This window comes from Mirounga angustirostris, unplaced genomic scaffold (assembly GCF_029215605.1).
Source record: "Mirounga angustirostris isolate CCGP_5_RB_7025 unplaced genomic scaffold, mMirAng1.0.hap1 SCAF_10, whole genome shotgun sequence".
NCBI lineage: Eukaryota > Metazoa > Chordata > Mammalia > Carnivora > Phocidae > Mirounga > Mirounga angustirostris.
This window is the reverse complement of record NW_026991718.1, coordinates 77,361,505-77,384,182: the sequence shown is the minus strand read 5'-3', so window position 1 is coordinate 77,384,182 and position 22,678 is coordinate 77,361,505. Positions and strand designations below refer to the sequence as shown.

Below are 22,678 nucleotides of genomic sequence, written 5' to 3'. Positions count from 1 at the left end.
ATTGGGCCTCATTTGACAGAAAAGTCTCGCTTTACTAGTGACAGTGTCTTGAAGACTGCCATGAGACATGTGAACAGTCTCTCCTGAGAGCAGTGTGGAGGTGAACCGTGTTTTCTAGAGTTGGTATAAACCCCACTGGAGTGGAGAGATCTGACAGGCTTACAGTTCTCCAGTCCCTCATGTTTCCAGGACAAGCTCCTCGTTTTGCTTTAAAGAATGCCTGACGTGGCTTTTTATTCTGACGCTGGGTTGGTTATCTACCCATTGTCTCTAGCCTTACACGTGCTGCCTTTGTGTCCTCTGCTCTGTGATGCTGGAGCTGGGAGTGAGCTAGCTGCAGTTCCCCAGGCTTCCTGGAGCTTTCTGTTAGTGTCTGCCTGCAGGAGGCACTGGTTGGAGATCAGAAGGCAGAGAAAAGCGAGAAGCCTCCTGCTTCTGCCACCAACGGTGTGGCAGTTGCTGGAGGTTGTTGGCAACAGCTGCATGAGCTGGGGCGGGGTGGTGATTCCTGTCTCCAGCCCCCTAGGTGGAGGCAGCACGTTTTCAGGGTTCCAGAACCAATAGCAGTGGTTTCTTCAATAGTGTAGCAGCACATGCAAGTTCCAGGTGTCCACCCCGGGGGCATTAGCAACCCCTGAGCTTGGGTATCCATCTGGCTTTCTTTTTGCTCTTCACCCCCTTCTTTCTTCATTCAACCCTTCCAACCCCTTTGCAACCAACCTCCTGTGTATTAATTTCTCTGTCCAAAATACCTAAAATCGTTTCTTTTTTAAGATTTTATTTATTCATTTGAGACACAGAGATAGAGAGAGCATGAGCAGGGAGAGAGGCAGAAGGAGAGGGAGAAGCAGGCTCGCCGCTGAGTCAGGAGCCCGATGCGGGGCTTGGTCCAAGCTGAAGGCAGACGCTTAACCATCTGAGCCACCCAGGTGCCCCTCTTTTTTCTTTTCTGACTGGTGCCTGGCTGATACACCTGTTTGTAGGGCGGTGATCCGTCACTCTAAGAGAGGATAAAGAAATACCGGTTGTTATGAAAAAGGTGACAACGATTATGTCGTCCAGCTATCCATAGCTCCAAATGGCCCAATATTGGGCAGTGATGGTCCTGAGTGTATTTTTCCAGTAAAGGTTTTTATCCTGTTTGAAAGGAATTGATAGAGTAGCACAGTTGAACTGCTGAAATTGGTTTTATGCATGGATGGATTTCAGATGCAGGGCTGTTGATCCAGCATCTTTTACAACTACCGAATTCACAGAGGAAGAAAAAGAAAAGAAAAAAAATCCCCAAAGCTCTGCAATTCTCTGGCGCACAATCCTCTTCCATCGTGCCTTCAGAGTATACATCAAATATAATAAAACCAGTGAGTCAGCGTTAATGGTGTGGCTAAAAAGGGAGTGATCCCTCCAATCCTCCTAAACACTCTTGGCAGAGATTTTTTTCCTGCCATGGGGCGTTGCTGATTGTTCTAACAATGTCTGGAAGGGAGCCCTTTCCCGGTAAGATGGTAGGATTCTCTTTTGGGGTTTTCTTGAGCAATTTTAGTAATGTCTTGTACACATACGCAAATGCCACTGACCACAGCACTTAAGTATGGTGAGGTCTCATAATTCCAAAATTACATAGCTGCCCAGGTTGGCTTTTGTCTGAATAGTCGGATAGGCCCCTCTACCCCAACAGTGTGAAGGCGAATGAAATGGGAAAGGCATCTTTCAAGGCTTCTCTCACATCAGGATAAGCAAAGGTGTGAGGAGGAAGTGTAAAAAATAAAAAAATAAAAATCATTTAGCTCTCTGCTGTCCATCTGGATGAACTTTAATGTCCACCTGGAGTCGAATATTAAATAGGTTGGTTCTATTTGAATTGTCTTGTTAATTTCTTGGTCCGTGTGTGCCCTGTCTGATCACACAACAGAAACAGTTGGGACACTGTGTCTGAAAACACATAAGCTTTTACTGCCTATCCTGGTCCTAGTTCCCCTGTAGCTTCTAGACTAAAAGTGATAGAGCACACTGTTTATCAAGTGAAATGAGAGGGTTCCTGCCACATCTACAGGAGCCAGGAAGGACCTCCTGGGGTGATTCCTCTTGAAACCTTCATAATTGAAAGAAGATCCCATGTAAGTGAGTAGCCAACAAACCAGAATCACAACATTTTTTTATTTTTAAAAGATTTTATTTATTTATTTGAGAGAGAGCTAGAGTGCACAAGCAGGGGGAGTTGCAGGCAGAGGGAGAAGTAGGGTCCCTGCTGAGCAGGGAGCCCAATGCTGGGCTCGATCCCGGGACCCTGGGATGGTGACCTGAGCCGAAGGCAGACACTTAACTGACTGAGCCACCCAGACACCCCAGAATCACAACATTTATAAACATTCATATATGATGCAATTTGGTTGCTAATGCATAGAGGGGACTGGAGTTGAAGAGAACTACAGATCACTTGCTTGATTTCTTAGAAGTCAATTGCTGTAGGCATGGCCCCACCAACAACTACGCACCATCTAAGCAATAAAGGGAAAAGATTAGCTTCTGGCGTGGAACTACAGAGTTTATTAGCTCAGGTGTCACCTCCAGGAAGCCTTCTCTGCCCTGAGAATTTCATTGATGGCCCCATCCTATCTTCTGTCCTAGTACCTTGAACTTGTGGCACTGTCTTGGGGTTTAATTCCTTACCCACCTCTCCCACTAGTGTGTAAGTGTCCTGAGGTTAGATGCCGGATGACTTTGCCCCTCATAGGCATTCAGAAAATGTGGAAAGAACATAGTAGTTTTGTTGGGGACAGAATACAGATTGATGAAGTTACAGGCAGAACTTCTTGCCTAAGCATTTCCCTTATTTCCACTGGCTCTGAACTGGAGAAGGCAAAAAGAAACTGCATGGTAGAGAAGGAACAAAAGGAATAAAAGAGGGAATCATCATGGAAAAGATAAGAAACAGAGGACTCAGTGGGGCTTGGTATGACTGCTTTCTTAAACAGATTCCATAGATGTAATTGGAAAATCCAGGATCGTGTGCTCTGCAAAGTTAGGATGAATGAGCAACCAATTATGACGTATACTTTGGAGGCCCATATTCCATGTCATTCCAGTTTTTAGGACAATGAACTGAAATCCAGATTTTCCTGAGCTAAAATGTGAATGGTTTGTGATGAGTTTAACTACAGGGCCAGATTTCTTCCAAAACCTGCCCTTCTGCTGACAGATGGAGAAGCAACATATTATCAGAAAGGCCCCAAAAGGAAGGCAGTTGTCTTTTCTGCTTGCTCTCTGGCTTCTGCTGTAGGTTTTGCCACTAACCAGTGTCCAGGGGGAGTTCCTGCCGTCTTCCTGAAAAAGCCCATTGAGTCTGCAATTGAAACTTGGCCTTCCAGGCTTTCCTTTCTCCTCTGACATATGCCTCTGCTTACAGAATGTTTGTGAATGCTTTCATTTCCGTCTCTTACTGAGAGGGGAAAAGATGGAGAAAGCGGAGAGGAACATATCTTTTTGATATTCATCCATTCAACAAAATTTTGTCCATTGCTGAAGGCTCAAGCAGAGAGGTAGTGTGGTGGAATGATGTAGGGGCTCTGGAATCAAACACCTGGATGTGAATTCTGGTTCTGTCATTTACTAGCTGCCCAAATTACTATTTGCATCTGCTAAACTAATCTCTCAGGGCTTCCGTTTCTTCCTCTGTAAAATAGGAATAGTAGCTACCCGTGCTACTTGGTCTTTTGGCCAATCTTGTGGGCATGGCTCGGTGGCTTTCTCCATCCTCTGTCAAATGGCAGAGATTTCTCCATTTGCAAGAGGCAGTTTGCTTGTCTGTCACTAAGAACAATGTGTAATAAGGTCTAGGATTTTCCATTCCCAAAAGCTATTTTAGGCAAGATGTATCAATCAGTGTCTCAAAGGTTGTATCCCATAATGGTTTATCTTTATTGCTTACATCCGGTCGTGAAATCTTGTTGCCAGGTTGCTACAAGGAAATGTCTTTGTCATAGAGCACAGGAAGTCTGGTTCTCAGACCCCAAAGCAGAGAGAAAAGTTGTCATTCGATGTCATGGCTGTCATGCCTAAGTTATGTTCATGGTGCTGGGTAGTGGATGAACCTTTTTGTCTGTTCCCCCTGAATCAAGGGAGGACCACGGGAGGAAGGAATCATGTATGTCTTCCTGGACCTTTAAAACAGCTCAACAGTCATGGAGAGAAATATCACCATGGAAGAGCTAAGAAACCCATGCATGTCATAGTTGATTATTAATTACTACTATCGAGACATCACAACTTTGCTGGGGGGAAAAACTATTCTGATTGAGGTTTGCCTCTTAAGAGTTTTGAATTTTTGGATAATTGGTTTCTAAAAAGAACCTATGTATTACTTTGGGAGCTTGGCAGGAAGAAGGGTGTCTCCTTGATCTTTGGCCCCCCTAGTTCCCTGTAAATATTAACTTGCAGGGTTGTTGTGAGGATTATTGTAATGGTTAAAATAACACATCTTTGGTGTGTATCCAAAAGATGATGTGCCCAGTGGTAGTTACTATTAACACAAGTTGTAGTACATAAGAACACTAAGCAAAAGAGAGGCGGATCACTCAGCCTTTCTATAGATGATTACCTATTTGGTTAACTTCAAACCTTTTGACATGGTGAAAGATTAGAACATGGGGCCCAGGAGAAAGTGGCAGGACACGTGATGAAGTGGTAAAATCAAAGGCTTTGGCACCCAAACGATCTGCCTTTAAACCTTGTATTTCTTCTTCCTATGCCTAAGCTAGTCCTTCCTCCCGTGTCCCGGTAAATTGGGGATAGCGATGCCTATCACTGGGGATGCCACGAAGGTCAGAGACAGTCGGTGAGGTGCCTGGAACTGCTGGGCCTCGGAAGCTGTTGTTGGATTAGAGTGGGACCTGCCCCTGGGACCTGTCGCCAGGAATGCTGCCCAGGCCGGACGACCGGGGAACGGGACCTGCAGCTGGGGCCAGGGGCTCCGGTTAGGCAGCCCGGGGTGGTCGGGTCGCGCGCCCAGGCGGAGGCCGAGAGCTCCCTCGGGCCTTCCGTTGGCAGTCTGAGCTGCCTCTGCACTCGCCGAGGAGGATTAAAGCCAGATGTGGCCGGGGGGGGGGAAGGGGGGCGGCGCGGAGACGCCGAGCTCTCGGAGCCTGGGACCCGAGACCAAGACGCAGCTCCAGACCTCGCCGTGACATTAAATGCAGCGGGGGGAGGAAAGGGAGCCCAGGAGAGTTATATAGGCTGCGAGACGGCGCCCCTAAATGACAGCCGGTCAGGCCACTGACGCGAGCGGCTGGGCCGCGCGGGGGCGCCCAGTGGAGGGCGCGCAGCACCGGCGGCCAATGGCTGGCGGGGTCGCGGGCGGGGCCGACGGGCGGGGCGGCCGCGGCGCTCCAGCGGCGGGGGCGGAGTCGCGCTGGGGAGGCGGGGCACCCGGCAGCAGCAGCGGCTGCAGCGGCGGCCACAGCAGCCTCGGCGGCGGCCGCGGCAGCACTGGCAACGCCAGCGGCGGGTGAGGGGCTCACGGCTCGCGGCGGCGGCGGCGGCGCGCGGGCGGCCTCGAGGTGGGGGCGCAGGGCGGCTGCGCGGAGGGGCGCAGGACGGAGGGGAGGTGCCGGCTGCTGGGCTGCGAGCCGCCCGGGTCGCGAAAGATCCACCTGCTGGTAACGGAGGCGCCCGCGCCGCGGCCCGACCGGGAGCTCGCGCCTCCGGCTGCTGCGGGGCCGGATCGGGGCGCTGGCTGGGCCTCGGGGCGGGGCGCGGGCCGGGGCGCCCTGGCCGCGGGGTCAGCCCCGTGCCACCGCCGCCGCCGCTGCCGCTACAGCCCCTTGGTGCCGCGCGCTCTCGCGGTGGCCGGCAGGGCGCCTGGTGCGTTTCCCGGCGCTCCCCGGCGCAGCGGGGCTCGTCGACTTTGGGGCAAAGTGGAGCAAAGTGCGGGCTTAGGGGGTACTGGGGGGAAGGGAGAGTTGCCCGCGGGACCCGGCCGCCAGGGCCCACCCCCGCCCCGGGGTTGGAGCCTTTACAGGGCCGGGGGCAGGTGAGGCGGGGGCCAGGAGGTCCGGGGCATGGAGGCAGGGGTGCTCCCGCCGACGCGGAGGCGGCGTGTAGCGGTCGTAGCGAATCTTTCTACAAACTGAAGGTGTGAGGGTCGGGTGTGAAAGAGCACCCCCATGCCCCCCAGGCCCCAGTTGTCCTGGAGGGGGAAGCTGCAGATGGGACCCTTAGGTTGGGTCCGGGTGATTGCACACAAAGTGTACCAGGTGACACCTCCGAGGCGTGTTTTGCGAGCTGGCAGTCATACCACTTGCGGGCCCGCTTTTATTTCTCGCAGCGTGTGTTTCTCTTGAGCCCGTTCATTGAGTCCGAATTGCGAAATGTAAGCAGACATAATGTATGTTTTTAATGCTTTCCATGGATTTTGCTGTTGTGCTTTTGCTGTCGGACGAATTCTCGTGGAAGATAATGATAGCGTCGCTCGGTGGCATACAGAACCTAAATTTAGAATCAAATAATCGTTTTGTGGTTTATCTTTCTTTTTCTGAATGTTAAAAAAATAGTTTTATTAACAGGTTATCGTGGCGTGGGTTTCTTTAGCCCGCACTTGTAAATCCGAAAATGTACTGGACGATGAAATTATGTAAACTGTATTAATGAAAGATATTAATCCTTTGATAAATTTAAAATAAATGAAATTTTACATAATTACTGTGTATAAAGTTGTATAGCTTACGTCGTGGATTTCATGCTTGTGCCTTTCTTCAGGCACCTCTGTCCTGTCTGTGGGATAATGAGGGAATATGCCATTCAGCAAAGTATTCTCAGCCATAAAATGTATTGAATGTTTCAGAGAACACTTTAAATGAAGGTTTTTGTATCTAATAATAAAACAATAGGACTGAAGCCCTTAAAGGGCAGTCAGATGAAACACTTTTCAGTCTGAGGTCTAGAGTTGAAGTTCCATTTGTCTTTGCAGGATGAAGAAGATGATTAGTAATTTTAGCCACCACCTTTTTTATTGTTAAAGATTCAAATATGTTAAGTGATAATCTCAGCATTAAAGTGTTAGATTCAAATTTTTGCAAATGATAAACGATAAAAAGATAAAAATGAGTCACTTTGTTTCTTGCCTTAGGTAGTCAGTCAATCCAGAGGGCTCTTGGCTGTCCAGACTGTGACTGCCTCCTGGTTGAAGAGCATGGAGATCATTAGTTTTGCTTTGGTCTGGAGTCTTCACTTGTGCTGTGCAGTTAAATTTCATTAGTTTGGAAACCCTAATTAAAATGTATGACTACATTCTTAGTAAAATGCTCTTACATTTGTCCTGCAGAATTTCAGGTCTTATTTGTTAGTAGAATTGGTAAGTGTCTTCAGACTGAGCTTAATAGCTTCCTGGATCCAATTTTTAATATTTGGTATATTTTTCACATTACTAATAGTATATCTATAGTCTACTTTGATTTTAGAAGTCATTCACTTTTATTGTATTTATACTGAATTTTATCATATGGGCTTTCTTTGTCTTTAATAAAACTATTTAGAAATATCCTTTATGATTCCTTCTCCACTTCCCCGTAATAATTAATTGGATGTTTACTCTAATAACCTGTATACTTTTAGGTCTTTCACTAGGAAAAAATCCTTCCTGAAGTAGGGTGCGGCTAAATATGTAGCAACAGAAAGTTATATACATTTTTATATAATGTCGCACCAGGATTATAATTCTACATTACATAATTCACTGAGTTATCACATCTCTTTTTATAATCAGAACTCATTATTGGGTGCTTATTGATATAAGACAATATATTAGGCACTTTTAAGAATTTAGTCCAAATTGTAGGATTTTGCCACAAAGATTTTAAAGTCTAAACCATCAGTGTGAACGTGTTTGATGTTAACTTGTCTTAACTATAGAAAGTGAGTCACTTTGGTTGTAGAAAATAGTGATAACTTTTGAGAATATCTTTGGAGTTCTTTGTTTTCAGATAGTAAGAGGAAGCAAGGAAGTAGAGGGGTTCAGTGCTTCTAGAATATTATGCCACAGTGAGAGCTACTGGCCAAGGAGGGTTAAAAGGCATGCTTCGGTGTGTGTGTGTGGTGGGGGAGGGGTGCTTAGCCAGAGGTTACAGGAAGTGAGAAATTTGTTTAAAGTCTTAGGTTTAAACTCGGAAATTTCCTATGAATTTTGCAGCTTATTTCATAATAGATCCATATTCGTTATAGAAGAGAACATTTTTAAAATTCACACACTGTTGGATAACAATACCTCAGGAAGGTTCTCTAGACAGGGAGTGGCCCTAGCACTTCTCTTTGTACTTACAAGGTGCAGGTGGCCCAGTTTGAGAGGCAAAGGGTGGTGGGTAAGATTAGTATTCCCTCTCTGGGTTAACAGTGCCTGTCTCATTACACCTGAAACTAATGTAACATTGTGTATCAATTATACTTCAATTTAAAAAAGGCCTGCCTCTTAGGGTTTTGTTGAAGATTTAAAGCATATAATGAAGCATAGGAAACAGTACCTTGTAGCTTCTATCATTGTTACCATTAATACTGTGCCTTAGACTAGCAGAGATTTCTAGTTACTATGTTCAGTTTTACAAAGTAGCTGAGATGGTGGTTTCTGAATTGCCTACAAATGGCTACTTTAATCAGCCATACTTTGTAGCTGAGGGAATTGTCCCTTGGGCTTGTTAGGCATTTTTGGAGGTGCATTAACTCACCCCAGTAGAGTGTGTCTTAGTATATTGCCACGTGCATCTTATGGTCCCTTTGAGGCCACTGGGAATCAATGGACATCTTGGAGTGCCTGACATGCCCCCAGGGAATGAGACTGGCTATGCATAGTGCAGACCAAACCCGTGGCTGGCTGCAGTTGTTTGTTTTGTTTTGTTTTGTTTTTTTGGTTTGTTTGTTTGCTTTTATTTTTTAACACAGTTAACATTTATGGAGAACCTATTAAGTGCTAGGTGACTATACTTAAGTACGTATAAGGACTTGATTGAATTCAAATTTCTCAACAGCTCTGCTAGCTGGGTGGTGATCTCCAGATTTTCGGAGTGAATGTTCTGGTTGGGTTGCTGCATTTTCTAAATCCTTCCGTATTCCCAATTGACACCTTGGGAGCAGGTTAATCACTGGAACAACTACATTTCTTTTATGATAATGATAAATGGCAATAATAACTGTGACCTTTCTATTTAACATTATTTGTGTCCTCGAAGTGGAACCAGGACAGGTGGTTTGCTCAATTTTATGGATGAAAAAGCGAGGCCTAGATCAGTGGCACACCTGAGGTCCTATATAGAATGATGTTGCTGGATCTAGAGCCCAGGTTTTTTGATGCTTGTAGGTTGTAGTCTGTCAGTTTTTCTTAAAATTTTTCAAAACAGTAACTATTATTTTGCAATAGGAAAACTGAGGAGTGTGACAATTATATTACTTAGGAACTGTTGTGTGATCCTCAGAGTTATCAGCTTGGAATCTGTGGCTTACTATTTGTTTAACAAGTCCCACAACTTCTCCCTTTAAATAATGAGCCACAATTTTCTTTTTGCCGACAAAACAGAATCAATGAGGAGGGAATATAGTTTGAAGCTCTTTTTCTGGAGGGGAAACACCATACGATTCTAGAATATAATAAATGAATTGTTTAGGTGTGGGGATAATCTTTGTAGATGGAGGTTAGCCCAGCCAAAAGTCTGTTCATAATGGTGAATGACAAATGAAGAAAATAATATTTTGCATTATTGAACAAGTTTTTCTTTCTCTTTTTTCCCTGAATAGGAAGAAAGAAGCCTGAGACAGCAGCCTATGAAGACTGTGAAGACAATCCTGAATAGCAATTATGAATGGTGTTGCTGCTAGGCTTGTTCTGCGGAGCATCTGAAATGAACCTCTCTTATTGATTGTTTTTATTGGCCCAGAGCCAGGAGTACTGGATTCAGTTGACTTCAGGATTAAAAAGAGAACAGTCCTGGTTATCATCATAAACATATGAACCAGTGTGATGGTGAAATGAGATGAGGCTCCGAAATGGAACTGTAGCTACTGTTTTAGCATTTATCACTTCGTTCCTGACTTTATCTTGGTATACTACGTGGCAAAATGGGAAAGGTAAGGCAAATATCTCCAAAAATGTGCATGAAATGTAGTAGTAAAGGGTGCATAAATGCTTTGGTTAAGTACCCCAACAGTCTGCATGTTGCATGCTCTCTGCTGGTGGCCTGCTAGTTTCTTTCTGATACAAAAATGAAACTGTATTCTTGGACAGAGGAGACAGAATTTCTAATTTGAATGGGGTTTGTTTTCGATTTCTTATAATTGCACTTGGAGAAATAGATACTGATCAGTGGTTATATTATACATGGCAGCCAAGTTGAATAATAGACTTTTGTTTTGACATTTTATTTTTATTAAACATCATAAATGCTTAATAAGCTTCTTTGTACTGGATGTTGTTTAAAGTGCTTAAAAGGACACAATCAGCGCCTTCATGAAATTTACATGCTGATTATAGTAATGATTTGGTGCTGTGTAGTTAATGATTTAAACTACATGTGTTGACAGATTGCTCTTTGGGCAAGAGTATTTATGAAGTGGGTGAGGATAAATTCTTAAAAACTGGAAACGGGCGCCTGGGTGGCTCAGTTGGTTAAGCGGCTGCCTTCGGCTCAGGTCATGATCCTGGGGTCCTGGGATCGGGCCCCACATCTGGCTCCCTGCTCAGCAGAGAGCCTGCCTCTCCCTCTCCCTCTGCCTGCCACTCTGCCTACTTGTGCTCTCTCTTTCTCTGTCAAATAAATAAATAAAATCTTAAAAAAAAAAAAACTGGAAACAAATTTTTTTTTTTAAGATTTTATTTATTTGACAGAGAGAGACACAGCGAGAGAGGGAACACAAGCAGGGGGAGTGGGAGAGGGAGAAGCAGGCTTCCCGCGGAGCAGGGAGTCCAATGTGGGGCTCCATCCCAGGACCCTGGGATCATGACCTGAGCCGAAAGCAGATGCTTAATGACTGAGCCACCCAGGCGCCCCTTGGAAACAAATTTTAAGTTTATTGTGTTTTACTGTTGAATTATGTTTTTAAGGAAGGTTATTTGTTAAGTGATATTCAGGGATAATGCCTTTGCTTTTTTTTTTTAACCTTATTTATTTATTTATTTATTTGAGAGAGAGAGAGCGCACATGTGCATGCACAGGGGAAGGGCAGAGGGAGAGGGAGAGAGAGAAAATCTTAAGCAGGCTCCATGCCCAGCACAGAGCCCGGCTCCAGGCTCAATCTCTCACAACCCTGAGCTCATGACCTGAACCAAAATCAAGAGTCGGATGCTCAGCCTACTGAGCCAACCAGGTGCCCCCATTCCTTATGTTAATCTAGGGAATGTTGATGGCAAAGAAGGATGGAAGTATATATTTGGTTTTTTAGAATCAAGTTAGAGAGGTCATCATCTCCAGGTTATTTGAGGGTCCTATTGCTGGTGTTATTTTATTAACTTACATGAAGATAACTGAAAAGGTGCATTCGTTATTTAATTTTCCTCTGGCATGTATGTAGATATGTCTATGTAGATGTGTATATCTCTGAGTACATGTGTATAAAATAAGCTGATTAAAGTGGAAAGCATATGATCTATTCTTTAAGCAAGTATACTATCTCCCCCCCCCCTTTTTTTTTTCTTTTTCCTGAGTTGGGCTGTAATTTTGAGAGGAACTGTACCGGGGAGAAATGAATGAAAAACTTGGTGAAGACCTTTATTCTTTGTGGACAAATATATACATTTTAGATTCGTTTTTTAATTGTACCAAAAGGAGAAGACATACTTAGGAAGACCTTTGACTAGTTAATTTAATCAAACTATTGATTGTCCCAGACATGACCAAAACTGATCACTGGCCTTAAAAGTTTACTTATGAAATAAGAGAATTGACCATAAGGGGAATATATGGATTTTTTTCTTATCAGGAAACTTATCTATTCAGAGTTATAGTCATGGAGAAATGTGATCCTTCTCACTGAGTCTTATGTAAGGGATTAAAATTTTTGGAATCTCCATTCCACTTACCTTGTTTCTTGTGTAAAGGCATTATAAGCATTATTTTCTCTTTGTATTAAGCTGTCTTTAGGGGTGCCTGGGTGCCTCAGTGGGCTAAGCATCTGCCTTGGGCTCAGGTCATGATCCCAAGGTCCTGGGATCGAGCCCCATGTCACTCTGCTCAGCGGGGAGCCTGCTTCTCCCTGTCCCTCTCCTTCCGCCTCCTACTCCCCCTGCTTGTGCACTCTCTCTGTCAAATAAATAAATAAATAAAATCTTAAAAAAAAAGTTGTCTTTAGAATCAAGATTTAAAACATATATTCTTTCATCCTGTGGTATTAGATACACACAAAGTCCATTCTCTTTGATTATCATTCTTTGACCAGCTCTGTAATCCTTTCATGCATATTCTTCTGCTCTGTTTTTCTGCTTAGTGTTTTGTCCAGACTTTTTCAGGTATCAACAGAGGACTCCTGTTATGGTTATGTAAGATCTTCTGTTTTTTTAAATTTTTTTATTTGTTTAAGATTTTATTTATTTGAGAGAGAGAGGAGAAGCAGTCTCTCCATTGAGCAGGGAGCCTGGCGTGGGGCTCAATCCCAGGACCCCTGGGATCCTGACCCGAGCCAAAGGCAGATTCTTAAACGGACTGAGCTACCTAGGCACCCCAATCCTCTGTTTTAATGCTATCATTTATGTAACTGATCTAACTGCTGAGCATTTGGATTCTTTCTAGATCATTCTGGCAGTCAGATAGCCTGGATTTTCCAGAGCGGTCCTGATCTCAGATATTCAGTTCTAGTATACTCATCAACCATGTGCTCTGATTTTTATATTGAAAGTATGGTTTCCATAATCATTGACTTTGATGGGCTAGTAGTTTTTATTTTTCATTCATTCATTGGTCCCTTTTATAGGTACCTATCCTGCCTAGCACTGCATTAAATGCTATGAATATGAAAGAAATAAGAAACTTAACACCTCTTGAGAAGCTCAGGGACTGGGAGGGGAAGATTCAGGTAAACAAAAGAAATATGATATCAATAGACTGAGATAGAAGTAATAACATGGTGCTGGGGAAGCATATTGCATGTTATATATGATTTAGTTTAATCCTTATAACAACCCTGGGAAGAATTACTACCCCCTTTCACTAGATGAGAAAACTGAGGCAGAGTGGTTGAGAAATTTGCCAAGGTCATACATTTAAGTGGTAAAGTGAAGTTTGAACTCCGTCATGCTGGTTCCAGAGATTATGTTCTTAGCTATTGGTCTACTTCCCAGAAGAGCAGAGACTGAGGCTACTAATTCTTGAGTCTCTTCAGAAAGAATAAATAGGAAGGTGATGGCAGGTAGAGTAGTTGAGAGTGGGCATGTCGGGGAGAAAGTGCTCCTTGTGCAGCCACGAAGTTCTGAAAGGGTGTAGAGTGTTTGTGCTTTGGAATTAGGAGACACTCAGTTTCATGGGCACATAGGACTCCTGGACTCTCAAGGTTTAGTTGGTAATCACAGCGCAGTTCTTAACATATTTTTCATAGGTCTTCATTTAACACTTGGAAGAAAACATGAGCTGGTCCATGGGTTTGGCATAAGTTTGGGAGAATGTTAGAAACCCAGCCAGGGAAGATGGAGTTAGGGCTGGGACACCAATTTTTGCAGGGTATGCAGAATTAAATGAGACAGAATTCTAATTATGTGGGATGGACAGGTTGGGAAAGTTGTAAGCAGACGTTGTGAGAGTGGGACCAGAGTTATTACAGGTCTCACTTGCAGCTGGGGTTCTCCTAAAGAACTTCCTACTTTGGTCAGGCACAATCCAGAAATTGGGGAAGACCGAGCAAGCAATCTGCCTGTCCATAGGGACATATAACATTCATGTACATGTTTTGTGTGGATTTCTGTGTGGACATAGGTTTTCATTTCTCTTGAGTATTTGCCTAGGAGTGGAATTGCTGGATCACGTAGTAACTCTATATTTAATCATTTGAAGAGCTGCCAGACTGTTTTTCATAGCAGCTGGACCATTATGCATTCCTTCTAGTAGCATATGAGGGTTCCAATGTCTTCACATGCTTTGACAACACTTATTACCTGGCTTTCGATTCTCATTCTAGTGGTAGGGAGATAGTGTTTTATTGTGATTTTGATTGGCACTTCTCTGATGACTAATGATGTCTAGCATCTTTTTATATACTTTTAGCAATTTGCACATATTCTTTGGGAATTGTCTATTCAGATCCTTCGCTTATTTTTAAAAAAGGGTTATTTGTCTTTTTATTAAGTTATAAAACTGAGTTCTTTATGTATTCTAGATATAGTTTCCTTAGCAGATACATGATTTGCAAATATTTTCTCCCATTCTGTGGATTGTCTTTCACAGTCTTGATGGTGCCCTGTGAAGCACAAGAGTTTTAAATTTTGATGAAGTTCCGTCTATTTTTGTTGTTCCTTGTGCTTTTGGCTTCGTATCTAAGAGTTCATTGTCATATCTGAGATAATGAAAATTCTGTTATGTTTGCCTCTAAGAGTCTTGGCCTTTGATCCATTTTAGGTCAGTTTTTGTGTGTGGTATGAAGTAAAGGTCCAACTTGATTCTTTTGCATCTGGCTATCCAGTTGTCCTAGCACAATTTGTTTAAAAGACTGTTTTTCCCCCATTGAATGGTCTTGGCATTGTTAAAAATCAGTTGGTCATAAATGTATGGATTGATTTCTGGACTCTCAATTCCATTCCATTGATATTCCTTCTGCTAGTACCAGGCTATCTTGATTATTGTTGCTTTATAGTAAGTTCTGAAATTGGGAAGTGTAAGTTCTGCTACTTTAACTTTTTTAGGATTGTTTGGCTATTTTGAGTCCCTTGCAATTCCATGTGAATGTTAGCATCTGCTTGTCAATTTGTATAAAGAAGTCAACAGGGATTATGATGATCTATAGATCAGATTTGGTACCATTACCATCTTAACAGTGTTAGGTCTTCCAATCCATAAAACATAGGATTTCATTTATTTAGGTCTTTAATTTTTTTCAACAATTTTTGTGTACATTTACACAGTATAAGTTTTATGCTTCTCTTATTAAATTTATACCTAAGTATTTTATACTTTCTGATAGCATTTTGAATGGAGTTGTTTTCTTTTTTTTTTTTTTTTAAAGATTTTATTTATTTGACAGAGAGCTAGCAAGAGCAGGAACACAAGCAGCGGTGAGTGGGAGAGGGAGAAGCAGGCTTCCTGCTGAGCAGGGAGCCCAATGTGGGGCTCGATCCCAGGACCCTGGGATCATGACCTGAGCTGAAGGCAGACGCTTAACGACTGAGCCACCCAGGCGCCCCTGGAGTTGTTTTCTTAATTTTGTCAATTTTCATCACAAGTGTATAGAAACACAATTGATTTCTGTATATTGATCTTGTATCCTGCTATAACCTCGCTGAGCTTATTTATTCTAATAGTGGATTCCTTAGGATTTTCTGTGTACCAGATCATGCCATCTATGAATAGAAGTAATTTTATTTCTTCCTTTCTAGTCTCAATGCCTTTTATTTCTTTGTGTTATTTAATTTTTCTGGCTAGAACCTTCATCAGTGTTAAATGGAAGTGATGTAAGAGCTGACCTCCTTGTCTTGATCTTAAGGGGCAAGAAGCCAGTCTTTAAATTTAAGTGGGATGTTAGCTGTGGTTTTTAAGTAGATGCCTTTTTTTTTTGTTTTCAGGTGAAGGAAGTTGCCTTCTATTCCTGATTTGCTGAGTGTTTTTATCGTGAAAATGTGTTGAATTTTGTCAAATGAATTTCCTGTGTCTATTGAGTGATTTTTGTTGTTGTTCTGTATTCTACTGATAAGATATATTACATTAATTGATTTTTAGGTGTTCATCCAACCTTGCATCCCTAGGATAAATAACACTTGCCCATGGTGTATAATTCTTAGTTGTTACTGGATTTGGTTGGCTAGTATTTGTTGGGGATTTTGCATCCATAGTCATAAGGGTTATTGGTCTGTAGTTTTCTTGTATTGTGTTTGTCAGTTTTTGATATTAGGGTAGTATTCGTTTCATAGAAAGATTTGGGAAGTGTTCTGTTCTATTTTTGGAAGAGTTTGTGGAAAATAAGTATTCTTTGAATATTTGGTGGAGTCAGCACTGACATCATCTGGGCCTGGGCTTTTCTTTGTGTGTAGTTTTTTGATGACTGATAGAATCTTATTACTTGTTACAGGTCTTTTCAGATTCTGTATTTCTTCTCCAGTCAATTTCTGTAGGTTGTATTCTACTAATTTGTCCATTTCACTTAAGCTATCTAATTTATTGGCGTACAGTTCATCATATTTCTTTATAGTCCTTTCTATTTTTGTGAGATCAGTAGTAATGCCCCCTCTTTTGGTATTCTCATAGTTTTAGGATGTTTTTTTTTTTTTCTTGGTCAAACTAGCTAAAAGTTTGTCGATTTTGTTGACCTTTCGAAGAACCAGCTTTTGGTTTCTTGATTTTCTCTATCTACTCTCTATTTCATTACTTTCTACTCTAATCTCGATCCTTTTCTTCCTTCTGCTTGTTTTAGACTTAGTTTGCTCTTCTTTTTTTAGTGCAGGTAAGGTTTTTCTAGAAGGCAAGTTTATTGATTTGAGGTCTTTTTTCTTTCATACTGTGGGCATTTATAACTATAAACTTCCCTCTAGGCACTGCTTTAGTTGCATCCCATGTTTTGGTATGTTCTGTCTTGATTTTCATTAATTTCATAGTATTTTCTGATTTCTTACTTTTGTCTTTTACCAGTTAGTTGTTTAGGAGAGTGTTAATTTTCTTATATTGGTGAGTGTCCCGAATGTTTCTGTTATTGGTTCCTAATTCCATTTCATTGTGGTCAGAAGACATACTTTATATTATTTCTGTCCTCTTAAATTTATTTAGATTTTTAAAAATAACCTAGCATATGGTCCATCCTGTAGAATGTTGCATGTGCACTTGAGACTATATATGCTGTTGTTGTAGGATGGAGTGTTCTGTAGATGTCTGTCCGGTCCAGCTGGTGTATTGAAAGAGTATTGAGAATCCAACTATTGCTATAGAATTATCTCTTTCTGTCTTCATTTTTGTCAGTTTTGCCTCATGTATTTTGGTGTTCTGTTATTGGGTGCATGTATTTTTCATTTTTAAATATTTATATTTTTATTTTATATTATAATTGAATATTCCCTGTTTTCTCTAGTAACATTTTTGTTTTAAAGTCTCTTTTGTCTGAGACTAGTATATCAGTATATAGCTATTCCAGCTTTTCTGTGGCTTCTACTTGTATGCTATGCTTTATTCTGTTCTTTGACTTTAATAATTTATTTGTGTCTTTAAATCTACAGTTTGACTCCTGTCAACAATCTAGAGTTTGATCATGATTTTCTGGAACTAGTCTGACAATGTCTACCTTTTGATTAGACTCTTTATCCATCCATGCTTACTGTTATTGATATAGTTTGATTTATATCTGCCATCATTTTGTTTTTCATATGTCTCACATCTTTGTTCTTCCTCTTGTCCTTTTTTTGCATTGATTGAATATTTTCTAATGTAACATTTTAATTTCGTTAATGACTTCTTTCACTATTTTTTGAATATATTTTCGTAGTTGTTCCAGGGTTTATCATTTACATCGCAACTTATCAGAATCAGCTTCAGGTTAATGCTAAGTTAATTCCAGTAATATATAGAAATGTTACTTCTATATAGTTCTATCACTCCCTCTTTTTGTGTTGTTATTGTTGTATACTTTACATCTGTCACTATTATAAACCCAACAATACATTGTTATTATTTTACCATCTGTTATTTCCTTAGCACATTGCAGCTTTATTCTCACCTACCTCCTTTGTTCTGTTATTGGCAAATATATTTCCATGTGTTACAGACTTGGTGATACATTATATGCATATCACATTATACTATTTTTAAATAATTGAAGAGAAAAAAGTGTGCATTAACAGTGTCTATTATAACATAATCACTGGTGCTCTTTGTGTGGATTTAAATTGCTGTCTAGGATTACTTGCTTTCAGCTTAATGATTTCCTCTAGTATTTCTTGTAAGGAAGGTCTGCTAGCAATGAATCCTTTCAACTTTTATTTATCTTGGAATATGTGTATTTTACCTTCATTTTTGAAATACAGCTCTGCTGGACTTAGGATTCCTGATTGATAGGGTTTTTGTTTTGTTTTGAAGGACTTTGTGTCATCCTACCGCCTCTGGCCTCCATTATTTCTCCTGAGAAGTTAGCTGTTGTTCTCCTTGGGGTTCCCTTGTCATTGATGGATCATTTTTCTTTTGTGGTTTTCAAGATTGTTCTGTGTTTGACTTTTATCATTTTTACCGTGATGTGTCTGTTTATGGGTTTTGCTTCCTAGATGTGTAGGTTACTGGTTTTCAGGAACATTGGGAAGTATTAAGTCATTTTCTTTGAATATTTTTTGTTTTGTTTTGTTTTTACCTTTCTCTCCTCTTCTGGTATTCCCAGTACATTCATGCTGTTATTCTTAATGGTATCCCAAATTTCTATGAGATTCTGTTCATTTTTCTTCATCTTTTTTTCTCTTTTTTCAGTTTCCGTAATCTCTACTGATCTGTCTTCAGGTTGGCTGATTCTTTCTTTTTGCCAGTTCATATCTACTGTTGAGGTCCTCTAGTGAATTTATAATTTCTATTATTGTACTTTTCAACTCCAGAATTGGCATTTGGTTCTTTCTTAAAATTTCTATCTCTTTATTGATACTCTCTTTGATACAATATTGTCATGCCTTCCTTTACTTTTGCAGTGACGTTTTCTTTTAGTTCTATGAGTGTATTTATAATGGCTTCTTGGAAATATTTACCTGCTAAGTCCTACATCTAGTCATACTCACAGGGAGTGTCTTATGCTGCCTGCTTTTTTTCTGGTGTATGGGTTCATATTTATTTGCATACCTATAATTTTTTGTTGGAAGCTGGACATCTTAGGTAATACAATTTAGCAACTCTGGATACTCTCCCGCTGCCACCCCCAGGGCTTGTTATCTTTGCTTGTTTATTTGCTTATTTATTTGTTTAGTGACTGGCAGGATTATTTTAGCCTGTCTTCCCTCTCCCCTCCACAAGGTTGAGTGTGTGTGTTGGTCCTCAGGGAGACACAGTTTTGGGTATGCCCACAGTCTTCCTAGGATGCTTGTTATTATGGGTAGGACTCTCTTCCACTCTTTCAGTGACCACTACACTAATTGCTGGCTGATTGTTCTGTTGTTTACAAGAGTGCACTGGAGCATAAATTCTGCTACAAACTAATCAAATTGTGGTGCCTTTGAAGAAATGTTTCTGAGTTCAGTGTTTTTGCTATTTGTTCTGACCACAGGAAGGCTCCTCCTAGTTGTCCCTTTTCCTCGTTTTTTTTCTTGCAAACTAGCCACCAACTCCTGCAATCTAGGTTGTATCTTCAGTAGTTCTACAATTCTCCCAGTTCCCTTCAGCACAACTTCTGCTGCTAAACTCCCCCTCTTTCTTTTGCAAATCAAGCAAAAGTTCCTTCTAAGAGCTTAGGACCCATCTATTTTATGGCCTGCTTTTCCACCAGGCAGAATTTCTGAGCCAGGGCTCTGGAGGTGGGGGTGAGGACAATGACTAGCTTCTCTCTGAGTGTACTCCCACTTCTAGGAGCTGAGCGCTAGGTCAGTGGAGGGGGCCGGTAGCAGGAGGAGGTCTTGGCTCTGCCTCTCCTGGCAGGGAACCGCTGCCTCACTGGGCAGTGGAATGAGTTTTAGAGCCCTAGTATTCTCAGTACACTGCGTCCAAGATAGAGCCTTGGGGGCATGAAAAGTCTGGGTGTCATATCCTGTTAGGGATAACAATATAGAAGGCAAATAAAGCATTTTGTTTAAAACTGTGGATCTTATTTACAAATAAAAACAGTAAATGAAAAGCTTTTAGATTTTTTAAGTTTTCTTTACAAAATAAGAATGCTCCTTTCAAACAGACTCTAAGGGAAATTAATAGTAAATCTAGGGTTTGGAGTATACTGTCATAGTTCTGGCTAACCAAAATTGTATAATTGTGTTTGTTGAGTGACTTCTGTGTGTCGGGCACTATTAGAGGTTTGGGTCACATTACTGAACATGTCAGAAAAATCCCTACTTTAGTGTGGGGGAGGAGGAGAGGAGATAGCTAAAAAATAATAAATAAAGAGTAAGCTGATGAATAATAAATGTGTTTTTTGTTTTTTTTTTTAAAGATTTTATTTATTTATTTGACAGAGAGAGACACAGCGAGAGAGGGAACACAAGCAGGGGGAGTGGGAGAGGGAGAAGCAGGCTTCCTGCCGAGCAGGGAGCCCGATGCAGGGCTCGATCCCAGGATCCTGGGATCATGACCAGAGCCAAAGGCAGATGCTTAATGACTGAGCCACCCAGGCACCCCAACATTTCTTTTTATTTTTTTTTTTAAAGATTTTATTTATTTAGTTGACAGAGAGAGACACAGCGAGAGAGGGAACACGAGCAGGGGGAGTGGGAGAGGGAGAAGCAGGCTTCCCGCTGAGCAGGGAGCCTGATGTGGGACTCGATCCCAGGACCCTGGGATCATGACCTGAGCCGAAGGCAGACGCTTGATGACTGAGCCACCCAGGCGCCCCTCTTCCTCCTTTCTCATATCTTGATATGAGTATGGACTCATGGGTATTTATTTTGTTCTGTGGGTTATAATCCTTTACTATCCTTAACGATTTTGGTGTTTAAATTGTCCCAGAGTTGGCCATTGGGAGTTTCTTCAACTTGGCTTCTGTGCCTTCAACATGCTCCTCTCATATTTTTCAAATTTATTGAGATGAAATTCACATAACATAAAATATATTAAAGTGAGCAATTCAGTGGCATTTAGTACATTCGCAGTGTTGCACAACGAGCACCTTGATCTAGTTCTCATTCATTTTTTGAACCGTTTTTGATTTTTCTGGTGCTGTAATGTGCTCCAGGTTCATCTGGTATCTTCTCTGCCCCAGCCCTGGAAGTAGTCATCTCTTCAAGGACTCTCTAGTTCCTTTAAAGAATGGAGTCTTTGTGGGCTCATTCCTACCATGGCATCACCACTTAGCCTCTCAGTAGACAGTGCAAGAAAGTATATGTGTGTATACACATATATTAAAAAAAAAAGTTCATACTGATCCCTCTCATTTTAATGTAGTACAACTGTTCATTCTGGTTTCTACATTTCTTTTTTTTTGTAACTTATCTCTTGTCTCCCACAGTTAAAAACAAAAAAGGCTGTTAGTATCCCAGTATAGTTACTTATTTACTCAGTTACAGAATATACAGAAAGTAGTTTCAGAATTGCTAACCAATATCCAGGTGAAAAATTTATTGGGGTACAATATCTGTGTACAGGTCTTTTTGTCTTAAAATTATATAGTGAAATGCTGTTTTCCAAAGTTACTTAGTTATTTATTAGTCACTTTCTTTACAGTGTGGTTATCCCATTCAGTTATAATACATGTAAGCCCATACATAAGCCCATTTATTACTGCTTGTATTCTATTTTGGGCTCCCCTCCATGTCTTGTTTACTGCCATCATTTACATTTTGAATATGTGAAACATTATCTTGGTTCTGAGACTCAACTGTAAAAAAAAGCCTAAGAGAAATATCCCTCCTCATTCCTTCTACCCCATTTCCATTTCACCCTTCTTTCTACCCAGTTTCCATCTCTCCCTTGCAGGTATTCACCCTCATTTTCTGTTTTATTCTTTCTGTATTTCTTGTTGCACAAATTGAGCAGAGGCATGAACATTTCCTCATCTCCGTTTCTTTCTTATGTGACAGGTAGCGTACTAGAGATACTCTTCTGTGCTTTGCTCTTCCCACTTAGCAATGTGCCCTGGAAATTGCTTCATAGCAGTTCATGGAGAGCTTCCTCATTCTTTTTTTTTTTAACAACTTCATTGTGTTGAATGTACTGTAATTCATCCAACCACTCTCCTCTTTAGGGGCATTTAGGTTTTTAATGTGTTTATTCAGTATCTTAAGTGCATATTTTCTGTCAGGCATTGTGCTGGGTCTTGAATAATGAAAATCTAGTTTATAGGGGTTTTTTTAAGTTTAATTTTAGCCTTAATTTTTTTTTCCCAAACCATGGGAAATCAAGAACTTAATGTTTTGGAAGAAAACTGTAGTTGCCACCTATGTTGTAAACATGAAAGTCTGGAGGTAGAGTTGATTTGATTACCATTTAGATTTAAGTAACTTATTCAGGAAAAGTAGATTTTGTCTCTCTCTTGCTGAAGTATATTTCGTTTGCATCCTAAACTTAGTATATAGTTCTCAAATCCTAAAGATAAAAGGTAGGCCAATTTTTAAGAAGCTTTATATTTTATTTATATATATACATATATTTATATATGTATATAAAAGAGGGAGAGGGAGAGAGAGAATCTCAAGCAGCTCCATGCCCAGTGTGGAGCCCAACACAGGGCTTGATCTCATGACTTTGAGATCATGGCCTGAGCCAAAGTCAAGAGTCAGATGCTTAACTGACTGAGCCACCCAGGTGCCCCTATTTATACCTTTTTGACAGGAAGCTAGAAAGTAACTTGCAGTCAGTATTCTTATTTTTCCAATTTAAAAAGTAATAAATAGTCACATGCCAGGCTTTTTACTCTC

The 22,678-nt window shown here is 41.2% G+C and overlaps 1 protein-coding gene across 8 annotated transcripts in view; it reads left to right on the top strand.

Moving 5' to 3' along the window:
- Nucleotides 1–5,410: 5,410 nt before the first annotated feature.
- The window catches only part of MGAT4A (alpha-1,3-mannosyl-glycoprotein 4-beta-N-acetylglucosaminyltransferase A), a 124,237-nt gene continuing 106,969 nt past the window's right edge, over nucleotides 5,411–22,678 (top strand). For 5 of the 8 annotated variants that reach the window (XM_064572589.1, XM_064572587.1, XM_064572588.1 and 2 more), the window contains exons 1-2: nucleotides 5,423–5,555; nucleotides 9,775–10,104. In XM_064572589.1, coding sequence (XP_064428659.1) covers nucleotides 10,011–10,104 — 94 coding nt within the window. In that variant the 5' untranslated portion in view covers nucleotides 5,423–5,555; nucleotides 9,775–10,010. Of the gene's footprint in view, nucleotides 5,556–5,774; nucleotides 5,860–5,940; nucleotides 6,368–9,774; nucleotides 10,105–22,678 lie in introns of those variants that run through there. The other 3 variants (XM_064572584.1, XM_064572586.1, XM_064572585.1) reach the window with 3 other exon arrangements.